The 16,682-nt window shown below is 53.3% G+C and overlaps 1 protein-coding gene across 6 annotated transcripts in view; it reads right to left on the bottom strand.

Moving 5' to 3' along the window:
• Positions 1–16,682, bottom strand: part of DAB2IP (DAB2 interacting protein) — a 181,169-nt gene that overhangs the window by 35,246 nt on the left and 129,241 nt on the right. For 4 of the 6 annotated variants that reach the window (XM_032200072.1, XM_032200071.1, XM_032200070.1 and 1 more), the window contains one exon: positions 4,199–4,352. In XM_032200072.1, coding sequence (XP_032055963.1) covers positions 4,199–4,352 — 154 coding nt within the window. Of the gene's footprint in view, positions 1–4,198; positions 4,353–4,997; positions 6,047–10,464; positions 10,518–16,682 lie in introns of those variants that run through there. The other 2 variants (XM_032200073.1, XM_032200075.1) reach the window with 2 other exon arrangements.

Here is a 16,682-nt window from a genome sequence, read left to right on the forward strand (position 1 = left end):
TACTTTTCAGTAAACTCTACCATTAGTCCATTTCCTCAAAGGCCATTTTTCACCTAGCATGTTGTTTAGCTCTTTTGTTTTGATGGGAGTTTGGTATACAAATGAATTTCCCCAAAAAGAGGATTATGGCTTATTGGATTGTTGTGGAAAGATGCTCTCTTAAAGACAAGTTCTCCTTGGTGGCACACATGGATCCCACAGATGCCTAGAGCATTCATATCCAAATAAACAAACATGCAATTTAGTCGTCCTTCTATTGGCTTCGTTAATTAAATGTGTGCATGTTTTTTTAAACAGCTGTCTGTTTAGTTGAATATCTAATATATTTTCTTGCCACACTTAAGTCAATAGGTTAGCATTGAGTTATCACAGTAAAATTTATGTTTCAATTCCAAAACAATTACTGATCAACTAATCATTCAAAAGCTACACAAGACTATCTGTTCACCCAAGTGAGAGAAGACAAAAGTCCTCGTGGCAGGTAGGAAGCCTTCCGGATCTGCTGGGAGGTGAAAGTCCTGTCTACCATGTGTGACCAAAAATGGCATTTTCCACCAATCTGCAATAATCTTTTGGCTTTCAGCTCTGACCTAAATATTATATGGTATTGATGATCTTCATGACATATTAATTACCTTGATAAAGAGAGCATTCTTGTCTCAACAAGACTTTGGATGTCCTAAATAACTGTTAAGGTGCAGGATAAACACACAGGTGGGTGATCCCTTAAGTCAGACAAAACCTTGTCATTTCTAAAATGTGTTAGGTACAGCATCCTCAAAGCGTATCACAAGGAATCTCACTGGTGTAGCAACAGAGGATGATAACCGAGTTACTAAAGCTGTTTCACTCAATGTGTGCAGGAGATTTTACAAGTTCAGGCTGGAGCTGACAACCCCATCACACCCCCCGGCACAAGGGCACAGCCTGGGGCAGCCCCGCAGAGCCTGTGATGGCTGTCTGTGGTCTGGAGGGCTGTGTGAAAACAGCAACTGCTTACACTGTGGGACTAAACCTCTCCTCTAAATCCTCCCATGCTCAGGCAAGGCCAGGATGAGGCTCCAAGGTTCTGGTTGTAGCGGATCCATCAGCCCAGTAGCAGCTTTTCCTTCCTCCTGCTCCGCATCCCCCAGGCACAAGCTGTGCAGCAGGACAAGGCTCCGGGCTGCCCGCACAGAAGCGCAGCCCTTCCGTCCTGATTCCCATTCCTGGCCCAGGTCACCGGGATCCCACAAATAGCAGAGCCAGGAATAGGCTCTGGGAGTCTGGACTCGCAGTCTCCTTTACGAGGCTAAGCTGCCTCCTGTATATTTAGCACACCCAGCATATGCGGCGGCTCTAGATGATTACGCTGACTGGAGGTCTTATAAGGAGAAAGAAGACGGTGCTGAATAACTTTAAAAACAATCACTGAGGAAAACAAGTAAACACTGACTTCCAAGTACTCAGCAAGTCAGAAAAAAAGCAAGTTTCACAGACCTAAATAAGCAGAAAAAGCCTGATGCAGCACTGAGAAAGCGCTGTGTGAGTGCTGACTCTCCTGGCCCCTGGCAGAGCCGGAGCCACCACATGGCTTCACAGCGGCAGGCCAGGCCGAAGGAGAGAAACAACCCTGCCATAACCTTCATACAGCACGCTGCCTCAACAAACTACTTGCTTTCTCCACTGCAGATGGCTTCAGCACCTCTCTTTTGTCTCCAGTCCTTTCCCCTTCAGCTCCCAAGGCTCTGGGCCGCTGTGGCGCGGTGCAGGAGGAGCTGCGTGAGGCGCCTCGTGCTGGGGGTGGTGAGCGGCAGCAGGCCTTGCTGGCACTGTCCCGTGCCCAACCACAGCACTGAGAGGAGACGATTTTGGACAGCGTGAGGCTGGCACTGCCCTGCACCAGCAGTGCTGCCCTTTGCCTTTTGAGATAGCAAAATTGGCTGTTCCTGACAGGCCTCCCTAGGGAACGGATCCATTGGGGCTTCACAGGGCAGGGACCGGGCACAGCATCACCCCACAGCCTCTTCGCAATCCATTGTGTGGAAAAAGTCTTGTGTCCGTGACTCGGGCAGGCCCTTCTCACTTGACATTTCTTGTCCAGGGCTCATTTTCCAGGACAGCAGCATGAGTTTCTTGCTCTTATGTGTTCTGACACACGGCAGTGTCATGGCCCAAGCAGCAGCTTCAGTTTTCCTCTCGGCTTCCCACAGACCTGACCCAGAGCTTTCGTAGTTCCACACTGCAGGAATTGCCACAAGTTTCCTGCTCTTTGCTGAGCTTCCACTATAAAGTGGCAATGGCCTATGCCATGTCCTGCCTGTACTTACTGACAGAGCAACACTGAAGGATTTGGGATTACGGACAGGACCTTCGGGACAGAGGGGATATCTGGGCTCAAGCAGAAGTCTACCTTTCTAGTTTTCTAAAGCATTCTCCAAAGCAAAACAACGAAAGGCAACTTTCAAGCACTGAAGAGGAGAAGATGCCCGTGCAGTTCTGTCGCTTTGCTTCCAGTGCTGCCTGGCGCGGGGAACCAGGTGCTGGGGCACACAGCGCTCGGCCGCCCGCGCCCTGGTTGCTGCCCTCCCGCGGGCGACGCTTACCCTCCGCCTCCGCCGGCTGTGTGGGGAGGATTGCGGGCACTGCCCACTGCCCATCAGGGATCCAGAAAGATCTGCAAACTCATTCCACTTCTGACCTAGTGCAGTATTTGAGAGAGGCTCTCCGGAGATGCCAGACCGATGCATTAACACAATGTGCCATTTAGCTCTCACCTAAGCGCTTCCCTCTGGAGCTTGTTGATGAGTAACCATCAGTTACAAATCAATGCCCCTTTTGTTTTCCAGCATTCTTCCTTTACTCTGCAGGATTTGCAGAACAGCAATTAACATGTTCTTTTTTTTTTATGACTCTTCTTTATCCAACTCTCACTTAAAAATGGAATTTTCTTCCTCCTTACAAGTGCATGACTTGTGTAATTTCCCTCTCAGTCAACTTCTACAAGTACTGTTCGTATCCCTTCCCCTTCTCTTGCGTGCTGAACAGAATTGGTAAACAACTCTTATATTATGGATGTCACATCTATTTTCCATCTAGCTTCATTTTATCTTTCTTGAGTGGAATGTAATAGAGGCCATATAATTTACAAAACTGTTCTCCTCCTGACCTGCCACACTTGCTCAATTCTACAGAGAATGAGCAGCACTGGAAAATTTATATCTCAACCCACGCCCTCAACTTCAGAGTTCATGTTTGGGGCTATTTTTTGGTCAGACTGCTTCTGTATTACACAGTTGTATTTTAAGAAATGGATATTTTAATTCATTTATTTCAAACTGTTCTAATTTCAGTAATGTAAAAATATTCATCTGTCCCATCTGACTCCTCTTGGACGCTGACAGTGCTGTCTTCACATGCCTCTGCCCATCCTAGGAATGCATTCCCATCAAATCTTACAGTACAACCCAAGCATGGCTATATGGTTTATCTACTCGCTGATGTCCAAGTACAAACAGATTACCTTCTCTTCATAGAAACACAAGTATCAACCACCTTATTACTGTAAGAAAACCACTTCCCAGTTCTATATGCAGGTGCTGCCATAAGCAATAAGGCTTTTCTGTCCATGATGCAGGGCAAACAATTCCCAAGAGGCACTGCCTTATGCTATCCAACTACAATCTTGTTTGTATACGTCCCACAACCTCCTGCTAGCACAGACCTAGCCACATGCCATAAAAGATGCAAATATCCCTTAAAAAAAAAAACACACTGAAATACAGATTTTTTTAATTACCCAGAAAAGTGAAGCTTGAGATTTCTAGACAAAGTCCTCAACACTCCCACTAATAGCTGTAGGCTATCTTTGTGACCACGTATAAGATATTTGTACACACAGAACAGAGACGAGCACTTTCTGCTATCTGCATGAACATAAACTACAAATTTAAGCTCTGCTAATGTAGGTTTCTAAGTAGTCCGGCACCTGTGCCAGGAGCAAGCCCTGCTGCGACAATGGTTATAAGGCAAAGAGCTCATTGCTCTGATTTGCGGGTGTGCTTCTCCTTGGAATTATGAAGTAATTTTCTGCCCATGGAACGGTGTCTGTGTAACAATTCAGAGCAGAAGCGTTTTGTAACAGAGAGAGCCCGAGATGTGATCCCGCACCCGGCTCCCCAGCCAGCCCTGCTACACGGCGTACAGAAACGCTCCTTACCTCGAAGCAGTAGTCTTGTCCCAGGATGCTACTGTGGACCGGCTTGATGACCACTTCTTCCTCCATGCTGAGATCCAGAGCCTCAACAGCACTACTGGGACTGAGCAAAGACTCGTGGGAGCGCGATTCTTTCAGCCTCGGCATTAGATGGGATCTGGAGGAAAAATGCAGCCGTATCAGTGGATGCCTTCCTGCCCGGAGAAATGATTCAGCCCATCTGTTAGCAACAACTGCAGAATATTCCTATGAACTTTATGCCACGAGATAACAGAGGGCCCAGAATAGCATCCCCCTGTGCGCAGGGACTCTTCTCCCCCTCCAGAAACGCATCCAGCTCTATCACGGATGCAGACAGTGCGAATTCACGCTCTGTAACCAACAATCCGAGGGCTCGCGCGCTCCATCCGATTGTTACACACATCCCCAGGATGGGGAGAGTGTGGAAAATAAGGCCATGATAGCCCTATCGATTGATCTAAATGCTCTGGAGTCCCACTGGCAGCATTTAGCAGCAGGGAGCCCACAGACAGCAAGCAGCACACCATTTTCAGAGACAGCCAATACAATCAATGGTGCTGTAACTCTTAAAGCAAAATCAGAGAGCTCGAGGGGAGGGGAAAAAAAAAAAAAAAAGAAAGATAGCTAGGTACTCCCAGGGAAAACACAACATAACCATAAAGCGGTGAGGGAAAAAATAACTTGAGAGCAGAGGGAGCAGTTGCTTCCTCTATAGTCTGCACCGTATAAAATGTTCCTATGCAAGCCAGCCCACAGAAGCTCTGATCCCAGCAACTCTGACCTTTAAAACCTCTGGCAAACACTTCGGGGTCTTCCAAAGAGAACATGTGTCTGTCTGTCTGTCTATAAGGAGTACGCTGCCTTATTCAGAGGCGCGGAAGGACAGAAATAAGGGGAGTTTGAGATATTCTCAGCGCAGTCTTTTACGAGCAGAACAACAATGCTCCCAATATTCTCTATCAGATTGCTCTGCCTGTGCGTATTGAGTTTTGTCAGTCTCCAGAACATAGCTGACCAAAACACAGGGAAATGTCAATAGTGCATGCAAAATTCATAGCTTCCAGTGACTCACATGCCAAGCTCAATCTAGAAAAAGCCAAAGCCAAGTCTAAGATAAACAGCGCTGGGAGATAAAAAGGTGCTCCTCTAGCTTTGCCATTAAGATTCAGGCCATCGATAGATCCCGAGGTGATGAAGGATCAGCCTGCAGCTGGGAATGGGAAAGGGACAGCTCTGAGGGCTGCAGGCCACCCCTCGTGCAGCTGCTCAGGGGACAAACGGCCCCCAAACGTTAAAACCCTTGGGTTACTACAGACCCGTATGGGGTCAGAAGCGGTGGCTTAGAAGCACCAAGGCTCTCCATCCCATTAGCAATTCTCTGCGTTGCCTGCTCACCCCACACCTCTATTGTGAATAAATTGATCTTTAGGAACTGAGCGCAGTCATTTCCCAGTACTTTGTGGCAATTTTGCACTATTTTCACAGAAAAGGATCCATACCCTTTTCCTCTGAGTGATACTGTAAGTGAACTCTAATAGGGGAAGACAGATCAAGAGTAGATAGATCAAGTTGCCCTGGGTGCTGAGTCCAGGACTGATACCCGGTAGCTCAAGAACTGCCAACACAGACCTGATAACCTCAGACTCGAGGCATTTATGGGAAGTCTTATTTCTGCAATTTGCAGATGAAATTAGAAGAGCTAAATAACCAAGCTGGGACTTGCCTTTTTGTGTGGGCACACATAAATATTGATAATTTCAACCTACAACTGAGGAACTACGTACTGTAACGCACCGAGCTGGACTGCTTCATGCTGGCATAAGAATTTTTGCTGACATTAAAACAAAACAAGTCTATTTTTCATTCAAAATCACTGCAGCTGCAAGGCCACGGGTGGGAATGCAGATGTGCAAGGCAAAGTATCACCAAGCAGGAGTTTCTCAGGACATAACACATTCTCACCAGATTCATCAAACGCTTATTTCTATCTCCCCGTACTCTGCTGTACATCTCTGGGTATTCTAAAATTAACAGGATTTTCTTAGACACAGGAGTATTTGGGAGGTGCTTCCCTAGGCAGGACACATTCCCTGGCTGCCTTTTCCTCCTGATCAGCAGATCAGATCTGACCCAGGTCGGCACCACCAGCACTCCTCACCAGATGCTGCGCTGCATGGAGGAGCGCTGTAGGTCTCAAACCAGCCCTAAATGGCGCAGCATCTGTCTGCGTATCACGAGCTAAATGGGGAGATGTCATTAATTAGAGGCTCTCGTCGGAGACTGCAGCGGAAAGGCTGAGGTCCTTCTGCCAGAGGAAGCCCTGGCAGAGGGGGAGCGCTGCCTGCGCAGGGGCTCCCAGGGCAGCGGCCGGATCCCCCCCAGCACCCCCAGACCTGCCCTGGCGCCTTGGTGTCGCTCCTTACTCTGAACACCCCGATCCGGAGGAGAAAGCATTTCTCCCACCCGTTATAAGGAACGTGACATCCGTGGCACGATCCCATTTCCTGGAAGATGTCTGCCAGGCCCTGTCACAGCTCCCACGCTCCCTGCTGTAGGGACAGCACAGGGACGGTCCCGCAAAGGTCACACGCTGCTCCCTGACTTGTGGGGTGAGGACATTCTCCTCTCTGAGAGCCTTCAGCCTCCCCAAACACGGGGAGGAGGCGGCTCTGTGCGGTCCCTGGAGAGGCCTCGGGGCACCGACAGCTCTGCCCCTGCTGCTGCGGTCACTCAGGCCTGCAGGGCTTGGGGCAAAGACAACTTACTGGGTGACAGATGGCAAGAAGTGCAGAAATAATAGTAAAAAATAAATAAAAAAAATAACAACATCCTGGCTTACAGGAGCTGATCAAATTCAGTTCCTACACCTTTGTTTTAATATGGTGGGAGCGTCCAGCAGCCCGGAGATGTCTCACAGCAGGAAGCCCTCCTTCCAAACAGCACGTTCAGTTCCTTTTGCCGTGGGCCTTATTTTAATCCCCTTCTACATGCCTAAAGTTCAGTTGAAATGAAGGAGGGGAAAAAAAAAATATCTCATAAAACACCACATTAGTTCTAAAGAGAAATAACATAACTGCTACTGGCACTGACCTGGAGAGTCCCGCACAGAGGCAGACGTTGCTGGTTATTAAAGGAGGAGGTTTACTGCCCCAGAGCAACGAGCGAGGGTTGTTGTTCTAAATAATAAAAGCCATAAAGCACTGCCACGTGAGGGGACGCTATGCCCCTCTGCCTGCTTCCCTCATAAGCAGCCAGAATTAGGGATGTGGGGCCAGGACTGCGCCCCCAGCCCAGGCAGGACTTCGGATATTGGGGACGAAGCACGGGGCCAGAAGCCGTCCTCACCGACTGCAGGGCCAGGCCCTCAGCACCGGGCACAGGAACTGTTCGTCTGCCAGCAGGACCAGCAGGGCTGCTGGGGAATTCAGGCCCCGTGCTCCCTCAAGAGCAAAGATACTCACCGAGGCTACCAGGAGGGAAGATGTGCAGGGCCTGTCTACACAGAATTAGTCTGGAATAGGTCTCGTGTGTGAAACTCGTACACTCTTATTCCAGAATTGCTTTCTTGTGAAGACAAGCCCTCAAAGGGGCAACCCCAACGGTTTTCATTTCAGGACTTCACCTGCCTGAAACCACGCAGCTGCTGACTTGTGTGGTTTTCTGATGGAAATTTTCCTGATACTTTTGAAAGACAGAAGCGAACCGGGAACCTGGCTGGCTAGCTGCAGAGAGGGGGAGCAGGCACAAAACGTAAAATGCAGAAGAAAAAAAAGCTAAGAACCTTTCTTAAATCTTCTATTCTGCTGTGAAAGCAGAAGCAGATTGGGGAATCCTGAGGGAAGTCCATGCCCCGCATTGAAGATGTCCCGTTAATACCAGCTGCGGTCGGCCACTGCGACACCAACGCCTCGCTGCCAGCGAGGCCGACAGCGCCCAGCTTAAGGTCCGGAAGGATCGGATCTCCTAAATGACAGCCGTGACCCTGGGCACGTTTCCAGGTCACATCCATTCACCGTACACAGGTTTTCAGGGGCGAACAGCTCTGCTCTGACCCCCGGGGCAGCCCTCGTCCCCTCGCCGCCCTCCGCAGGGGTCCTGCAGGCACAGACACAGCCGGGACCCGCCTGCAGCGTCGGCACAATTTAGAGCTGTCCCCAGCCCGGGGATTAGGCTGTGTTATGACTGAGAACAAAGTGGGCGACTGCACCAAACTATCTGCAGCCTCAGAGAGGAGAAGGCTGCCAGCGGGGCAGACGGGAGCACCGTCCCCTCCAGCTTCACCAGAGGCACAAATTCGGGTGCTGGGGCGCTGCGCGGTGTGGAGCCGCCTCGCCGAGCTGGGAGCCTCGCTGCTGCACGGCCCCAGCTGCTCGGAGGAGCCACATCCTCCAGCAGCAGGCACCACCGAGTCTCTCCTGCACCTCGGTCTCCCAAGCCCCCCCCCAGCCTCACGAGCAGTGCCCGTGTGAAACCCCAGGGCCCGGCACCGCTTCCTGCTAACCTCTTGGCCGCTGCCGCAGCTCTCACCCACTCCTGCCCTCGTGCCTCATCCTGCTGAGAGTGTTGCTTCGATTTAACAAATAAATATCCAAGTGTTGTTATGGGAATCACCACGAGGAACAGCAGAACTGAACTTGTGTGCTCCCAGAAGACATGGGAATGTTTTTTTTTTTTCCCCTGTACGTCTGGGTGAAGTCCCCACAAGCGCTCTGCGTGTGGCGCTGCGTCCTCCCAGGACAGCAACGCCCATGTTCTGCTAATCCGAGCTTTCCCCTCTGCTCTCTGACCTCCAGCCGCTGATCTGTGCCACAGACGTGCTGCCGTGGGCTGAGGCAGATGCCCCACAGCCCTTGGGATCTCCGGGCACAGGCTCAGGGAGCACTTACCAGGGCGCTCACCACCGGCAGCTGCATCACGTTGCCCTCACTGCACAACACCTTCACCCAGCAAGACAAAGGACATGTAATTAAACTTATTAATGGCTGCCCTTGTTTTTAGACTGTTCTCGGTTTCAGCTGGCAGCAGGATTAATTACATTCAGAAGGACTCTGTCAGCTCAGACCAGGTTCCAGGTTTTGTTTTTGCCGTGCTGAAGGGTGATTTAGCTCACGACGTTCACCTGGGCAGGGCCCGTGCTGGGCCAGCAGTGGCCACAGCCAGGTTTGCCAGAGCCAACCTGTCAGTCCAGCAGGGTACGAGCAGCAAGGACACCACCGGGTTTGCAACATGCAACATGAGAGAAGCTGCAAAAGCAAGCAAAATGGCTCGAGAGCAAGGAATAAACACGGATCAGAAATGCTGCTCGACTTCCAATAACCAAGCACGATAAGCTAGAGAAGCAACTTCTCCCTCCTTCCCAAGAGCACAGCGGGACCACCATTTCTCTCTTTCAACAGTAACCAATGCTTCCATACAAAATACGACCTTTTCTTCCCACATTAGGCTAAATCGGCATCTATTAATAGCGCCACATCTGTGGACAGCTGATACAGAGGACGCAGAGCCACCACTCTTTGGAATTTGGACCCCAGGCCTGCCCATTCCCATGGCACTGGGAGCCTCCGGAGTGAGGAGGAGCAGGACGGCCACGGCAGGCACCGGGGCAAGGACGGGGAGCGCAGGCAGCAGCAGCAGGACCATGACGGAGCCTCCTGGTGCCCTGCCACTGCCCGTGGGCACCGGTGAGGTTGGGGTGCTCCCCACCCGCACCCCACATCCGCGGGCTGGGAGGAGGGTGGGGGTGAAGGCTTTGTCTTTTTGCCCATGAAATCGTGCTCAGCCCAACTCAGGAGGCAGGATCCGAGCGAGAAAAAAGCCGGGCAGGATCCCTCCTCCTGGATCAGCCGCAAGGAAAGCAAAGTCGCAAGCTCCCTCCTTCTGCGCCACGGCCCCAGCTCCGGAGCCCGGCCGCGGGCCGTTGCCTAAGGCAGCGAGGATGTTTTAATAAATAACGCCGGGAACAAAAATGCCTCGCGCACAGCGCTGCTAAAAATACAACGCCGGGCGCGGAGCAGCGCACGGGGAGCTGCGGGCCCCACGGGCCGGCACCGGCACCGGCACCGGGACCGGGCGGCTCCGCCACGGGGGCTGCGGAGCCCGGAGCCCGCGGGGGAGGCGCAGGAACCGCGGGGGGACCCCCGGGGACAGCACCGGGGGGCGCGGACACCCGCAGGGGCACACGCACGGCCCCGGACCCCCCCCCCCCACCCTGCACACCCCCGTCCCATCCCCACCGCCCCGCTGCTCACCCCGCGGGCCCGGCCGGGCTGGGGCCGCCCCATGCCGCGCTCCCCCGGCCCGTCCCGGCCCCGCCGCCGCCGCCGCCGCCGCCGCCCGTCCCCGCCCCGCTCCGCCCCGCTCGGAGCCGCCGCCGAGGCCCCGGGATTGGCTGCGCTGTAGCTGGGCAGAGCGCCCCGGGGCCGCCGCCGCCGCCGCCGCCCTCCCCGGGGCCCCCCCCGGTACCCCCCGGCTCCCCTCCGAGCCCCGTGTCCCCGGTGCCCCGATGCTCCGCGGCCTCTCGCCGCCCGGCTGCGCTCCCCGCGATGCTCGGTACCGGGGATGGAGGCAGCCGCTGCCCGCCCCCGGTGCCCAACCCCCCCCCCCCGGTGCCCCCTCCCGTCCCCAGCCCCGGCACCGACCTGCCCAGCAGCCAGTAGCATTTGCAGCAGCAGCAGCAGCAGCAGCCGGCGGCCCCCCCCTGAGCCATGCCCGCACCCCTCGGCCACGCCGGGGACCCCCCCCCGGGGACCCCCTCCCGGTGGGTGGCAGCCTCGGGGGGGGCTCAGTGCGGCTTCACCCCCCCGGGGGGCACGGGGCAGGCAGCGCTGCGGGGCCCCCCCGGCCTCAGACGGCTCGCGGAGCCCCCCAGTTCCCCGAGCAGGGCTGCCACGGTCAGCCCGGCGCATCGAAACGCCTCCATGGCTCATGGGGAGCGAAGTGGGAATAAATGGCAAATGGCAAAGCCCCGCGCGGCACCGGCTGCTGTTTCTGGCTGCTTCCTTCTGCCACTTTTCGGAGGTTACCGGCCGTGGCTGCAGCAAATCATAAATCCTGCGGCTCACGAGCGGCTGCTCCGGGGATGAGCGGGCACCTGGTCGGCGTTGGAGGGGAAAATGAGCACAAGGGTGAATAGCCCTAATTAAAACAGCACCAAGTGCTTCCCCAGAGCACAGGGGGCCAGCGGGTCTCAGGAGGACAGGCAGGTGCTGGCCCGCAGGCCGGGTTGCTGGGCTGTCCTTGGGGTGGCTGCGGGCACCCCGAGTCCTCTGCCCAGGTCCTTTTCTTCCTTCCAGGGCAAACCAGGCCCCGCTGTGCCCTGGGGACATGGGGACAACACCAGCGGCTCACCAGCCACGCTGGGACGAGCAGTGTGGGCAGCACAACGCCCCGCTCAGCGCATCTCCCCCCTTGGCTCCTTAGCAGAGCGCACGCAGACCCCTTCCCCTCGCAGTCTGCAGGCAGGGATCTGGATTAACACATTTTTTTTGCCTTCCCCCACTCCCCCCACCAGCGGTTTGAAGCTTTCTCACCGTTTGCTGGCAGATGCCATGCACAAAGAGAAGCTCGCTGTCCTCGATCTGCTTTTCAGGGCTTCTATAAAGTAGGGCACCAGCATCAGCCCAGCGTCAGGTTTTTGATACATCGCTGGAGTAGCCAAAAATAATAACGGGCAGCTTCACTCAATCTTTTCGTTCTCAAATCTGCAGCAGCAGCAGCAGCACAGGGGTCCTTTGTGTGGCGGAGCAGAAATTTGGGATGTGCCAGCCCGAACCCGCTCAGCACCCCCTGGCTGCTCCGTGCCGTGGGCTGGGCTCACCCGCAGCTCCCGAGCAGGGCCCTGGGGTCCTCGCCGTGGAGCCATCGGCCCTTCCCCGCCGCCATCGGTGAGCACCGGGCTCTGTTCCCCACGTTTCCTTCAGCACCTTATCTCCCTGGCTGCGGCAAAGCGTTAAGGTCAAGTTACAGTTTTACCAAGTGTTTTCTCTCTCTGGCACGGCATAAAAATGCAGAACGTGAACTTTGGAACGAGCCCTCGCACTTGCACTGGGTGGAGAGCGGAGCAGAACAAAGTTAGCAGGAAGAGAGCGAAGCCGGCTCCTCTCTGCACCCCAGCGCAGGAATAATTCCCTCTGCACGTTCAGACACATTATTAGGACAAGCTGGAAGGACGCAGGGAACGCAACACACGCGTGTGTTTGGCCTGCCTTCAGCAGGCAGCCAGATGTGCTGGGAACATCGGCTGAGGTAGGGGCCCTGCACGGCCCCGCGCCGCTGCCGGGTGGCCAGGGGGAGAGCAGCGAGGGCTGGCCCATGGGTGCTGGGAAGCACTGATTGAACTCCGGTATGCCAGGCCTGGAATTTTGCCTGGTCGCTGTCTGTGCACACCCGGGCATCGAGACGAAGTTGAGCACGAGCCCAGAGCCCTGGAGCCCTGTGGTGGCCGTCCTGCTGCACATTCATTCCCCGCACTCTCACCTCCACGAAACACGAGTGTTTCCTTCCCAGAGGTAACGTGCTGCCGTGCCCGTGTCCCCGCGGGCTGCCCCATCGATTGCTCTGTGTTTGGGCTGATGTCCCAAGCACACGGCTCCTGGAAGCTGCCGTCTGTACTGCACAGGGCACTGCTTCCCTCGCCCTCCCCAGCCTCTGGGCTGAGCCCACCTGTGAGGCCGGGAGGTGCAGCCGCAAAACCTCACAGCCAGCTGCTGCTTCCCCTGCCCATGAGGGCCAGGCAGTGAAGAAGCTGCATGCTCAACTCAGTGCTTAAATGCTGCTGCTGTGAGCATTTCTAGCACCAAAACCAAGCCTGGATGTCAAAGCCTCAGGGGGCTCCCTGCACATCCCCCAAGGGCGGCTGCGTTCAGAGGGCGACCGGCAGGCTGGGAGCGGGCTGGGAGCTGTTACCGTGCTCACGGATGTCTGCATCCTGCCTGCAGCGCTGCATCTGACCTCTCCCCCTTCTCTGCGTTTGCACCTTGTGTTATTTCTGGCATTCCAGCCTCCACCCACACTGTTTAAGAAATGGCATTTGTTGAAGGAAATCGCTGTGCTCCATCAGAGGGCACGTAAAACACTGCCTTCCGTGGGTTATTGGTGTTTTGGTCACAGCTGGACCCAGGCATTGTTATTTGCCTTCTTGGGTCCCTTTCCCTTCTGTGGCTCCTCCTGGCTGCCCAGCTGGGCAGGGAGGGTGCTCGCACCAGGTGCTGCCCCAGCCTCCTGCTGCATTTACCTTTTTGAGCTATTAAACACAGGGATCTCTCTCTTTTTATTGACTGTGAAGCCGGTTCTCTGTGATCATGCTGTCTTTCACTCAGGAAAGCCAAATTCCCTAACAACCCTGAAGATTAGGAAATGGAAGGCATTGTGCTCACCCAGTTTTACTCCAAATTTACAGTTAAAAGTCTGTTGATGTCTTGGAAAGCACTTTTTGAGAAAGTTCGAGCAACCCCACATTTAAGCATAATTAACATTGTAAGCTGTGTAATTGCACAGCTGGCTTCTTGTCACTGGGTTGCTGCTGAAGTGTTGGGGCTGGGGATAATTATCATTGTGCACCTCTGCCGAAACACTTCTCAGTGTGCCTGCTACAGCCCGTGGCAGCACCGAGCAGCGCACAGAGCTCACTGCAGGTACCACTAAATCAGCTCGCGGGACGCCCGATGCTCCTCCATCAAACCGCACAGGAGCTGCCGAGTGCTGCAGAAGCACGACCGAGCCGCCCGTAACCTTGACTGCCTCCGTGTTTCCTTTGTCCTTCAGTTCAGTTTTGGCAAAAAGTTAATGTGAAGCTGAAGGGCACAAATAACCCAAGCACTGCAGATAACGGGCACAATGGCAAAATTAAGCTGATAGATTATTAAAAGATTTCTTCGCCTGCTTTACTAAAATGTGCTTGATGTCCACAGAACTCAGCAGAATCGATGTCCAGCATTTCTGAAAAATCAGGCTCCGTATCACATAATATTTACACCGAAGGAATATTTAACCTCTGACAAATGCTGCCTTTTACTCCGTATTTCATAGCGGCTAGACAGTGGATCTGGACTGGCCAATTTCTCTTCCTGCTTGCAATTAGCTTTCCTTTTCTGCTCTCCTGAACAAGTGCTAGACTTAGGAATTTAACACCGATAAACAGGAAATCTGCCTTCACTGAGGTGCCACTCATCTTTTTTGGAGGTTTTATGTAAAACCTAACATTGTTATTAGCAGATTTATAAAAATCTTTGTGTGAAGTCCCATTCCTGCAAACATTCAATATCATTTTGTGCTATTAGTCTCGCTCCGGAGACACTACTTAACATTCGACGACAATTTGAGCCAAGAACATTTGCAGGAGTCAAGTTTTGAATTCCAAATGTAAACTCCACAGAGGTGCCAGCAGCATACAACTTCGAGCTTGGCAAAGGCAAATGCATGTCTTAGCATCTAAACGGTATTTTATTTTGATTTGTCCTTCTGTCTAACAAGATTGGCACACATAAAAGGTTCAGGTTAACAGGTGGTAACTGACTTCGGAGATTGAATAATGTTTGATTGAATAATGGTTTTAACAAAATGATGTTCTTAAAAAACAAAATTCTATCAACGACAAGTTTATAACAATAATAATAAAAAGTTAGGACAATGCTCTTCTGTTACTGCTGAACTCTTCCTTTAAAAAAAAGCTCAAAGCACTTTAAGGTTTGTTTTGGCTGTGTGTATTTTATCCAGAGATGGCACCAGGATATAAAGCTAATTTCTTCCAATTGCTATCTGCCCTCTAGCCAGATAGATGTGAGTGTCTTTTAGGGACATAAAACACATCCTTCTCATAGGAGCCTTCTTTTCAGATGGAATGAGAGATTCACGCTGATGAAGCTGGTGATTTTTCTAGGGCTTTCAGAGCGGTAACTGCAGGCAATCCATTCCAGGAGCACTCTCCCCTGCTCTCCTCTGCCTCTGGCACCTTCCAGGGGACAGGAGCCCTTGGAAGACACAGGATGTTTTTGCCCTCTTGTACACAGCATCTGCACACAGCAGGAATTTGGAAAGCAGCAGGAAGGCCGAGGGCAGTGGCAGTGCTGGGGTGCTGGGGTTGTTCTGCAGGCACAGACGCGGGATGCAGCTACGAGCCCAGAAAAGCCCTGGGCACCAGGATGCTTGCAAGTCCTGACTGCAGTCCCCATCTTCCCCCAGACACAGGTAGGAAAAGGACGAATATTTTAAAAGCCCCCCTCAGTATTTTTCCATGGTCTCTGCGCATTTCTTTGCAGCTCACGCTGACCCAGGGCCGAGCGGTGCGGTTCTGCCTTGGCCAGCCCCATCCCAGCCGCTCCAGGCTCCCCGAGCACTCACCCTGGGGTGCACTGCATCAGCTCCCCAGCTCTCCCTTACAAGTGCAGGTGTCATTACTGCCTACTTCATGTGATGCCAGAGGCCGCTACTTCCAGAGCTGATGTAAAAATTGTTATTAGAACTTATACGCTGTGAAAACCCCCTAAAAAGTCCAATCTGGCACTGCCCTAAATGAAATGAGAGCTGCTGCCTGCCAGGGGTACGTGGATAAGAACGGAGCCAAGCGTGCACGCGGTCCTTATCCAAACCCACACCTGCTGCTCCCTCCCCAAAGTTTAACTACTGAACACGGTGTACAGCCCAGAGGATTTAAGATATGGAAAAGGTCAGAGCCACGACTCAGGAGTGAAGAACAGATTGAACAGGGTACATAATGACAGCCTCATTTTAAAGCTAAAATTATTTTTTTCAATAAATTAGGACGAGTGAGCTTGCCTCCACCTCGAACAATGCGGCTCTCCCTGGGTGCAGACCGGAGGAGGGCACGTACACGCAGGAATCAATGCTAATACCCCAACAGATTAATCTCTGAAAATTATTTCAATGGAATGGAAATGATTTCATACAAATCTCCGTGTAGCAGGAGCAGATGAAGTATCGCAGTGATTCCTAGAACATGTGCGGACTGGAAAAGAGGCTGAGTTTCTCACCGGCGTGGTGCCACCACGCTGCCTGTCCCAGCGCAGGACAAGGGCTGGCACACCAGAGAAACTAAAGAGGCTGCTGTGCCTCTGAGGTTGCGGTCACAAAGGGGCGAGGACAGGATCAGGCCATGAACACAGCCGGTTCTGTGATTTCAGAACGCAGTCAGGACGGCTCTCTCCAGGGAAGGGAGGACCTGGCTCTCATCAAAGCCAAGGTGAGCGCACTGAAGGCTCTGCATGTGCTGATGAGGGTGAACGTCTCCCTAAAGAGCACCTTTTGGTACCCGTGGGACAAAGCCAGCCACGGGGCAGCAAGCTTTGCACTTCCACATCAGACCTCAGAAGTACAAAGCCTCTGCAGAAGCACAAACCTGGCTGAGTGACACCAGCACCAGCAGGCACCAAGCAGCACGGCAGCTCCACTGCTGCTGACCACTCGCTCGGGGGGCTGCAGACCTCCAGCCTGCCCTTTCCCCAGGCTGGGA

The sequence above is a fragment of the Aythya fuligula genome, chromosome 19, assembly GCF_009819795.1.
Source record: "Aythya fuligula isolate bAytFul2 chromosome 19, bAytFul2.pri, whole genome shotgun sequence".
NCBI classification, from domain to species: Eukaryota; Metazoa; Chordata; class Aves; order Anseriformes; family Anatidae; genus Aythya; species Aythya fuligula.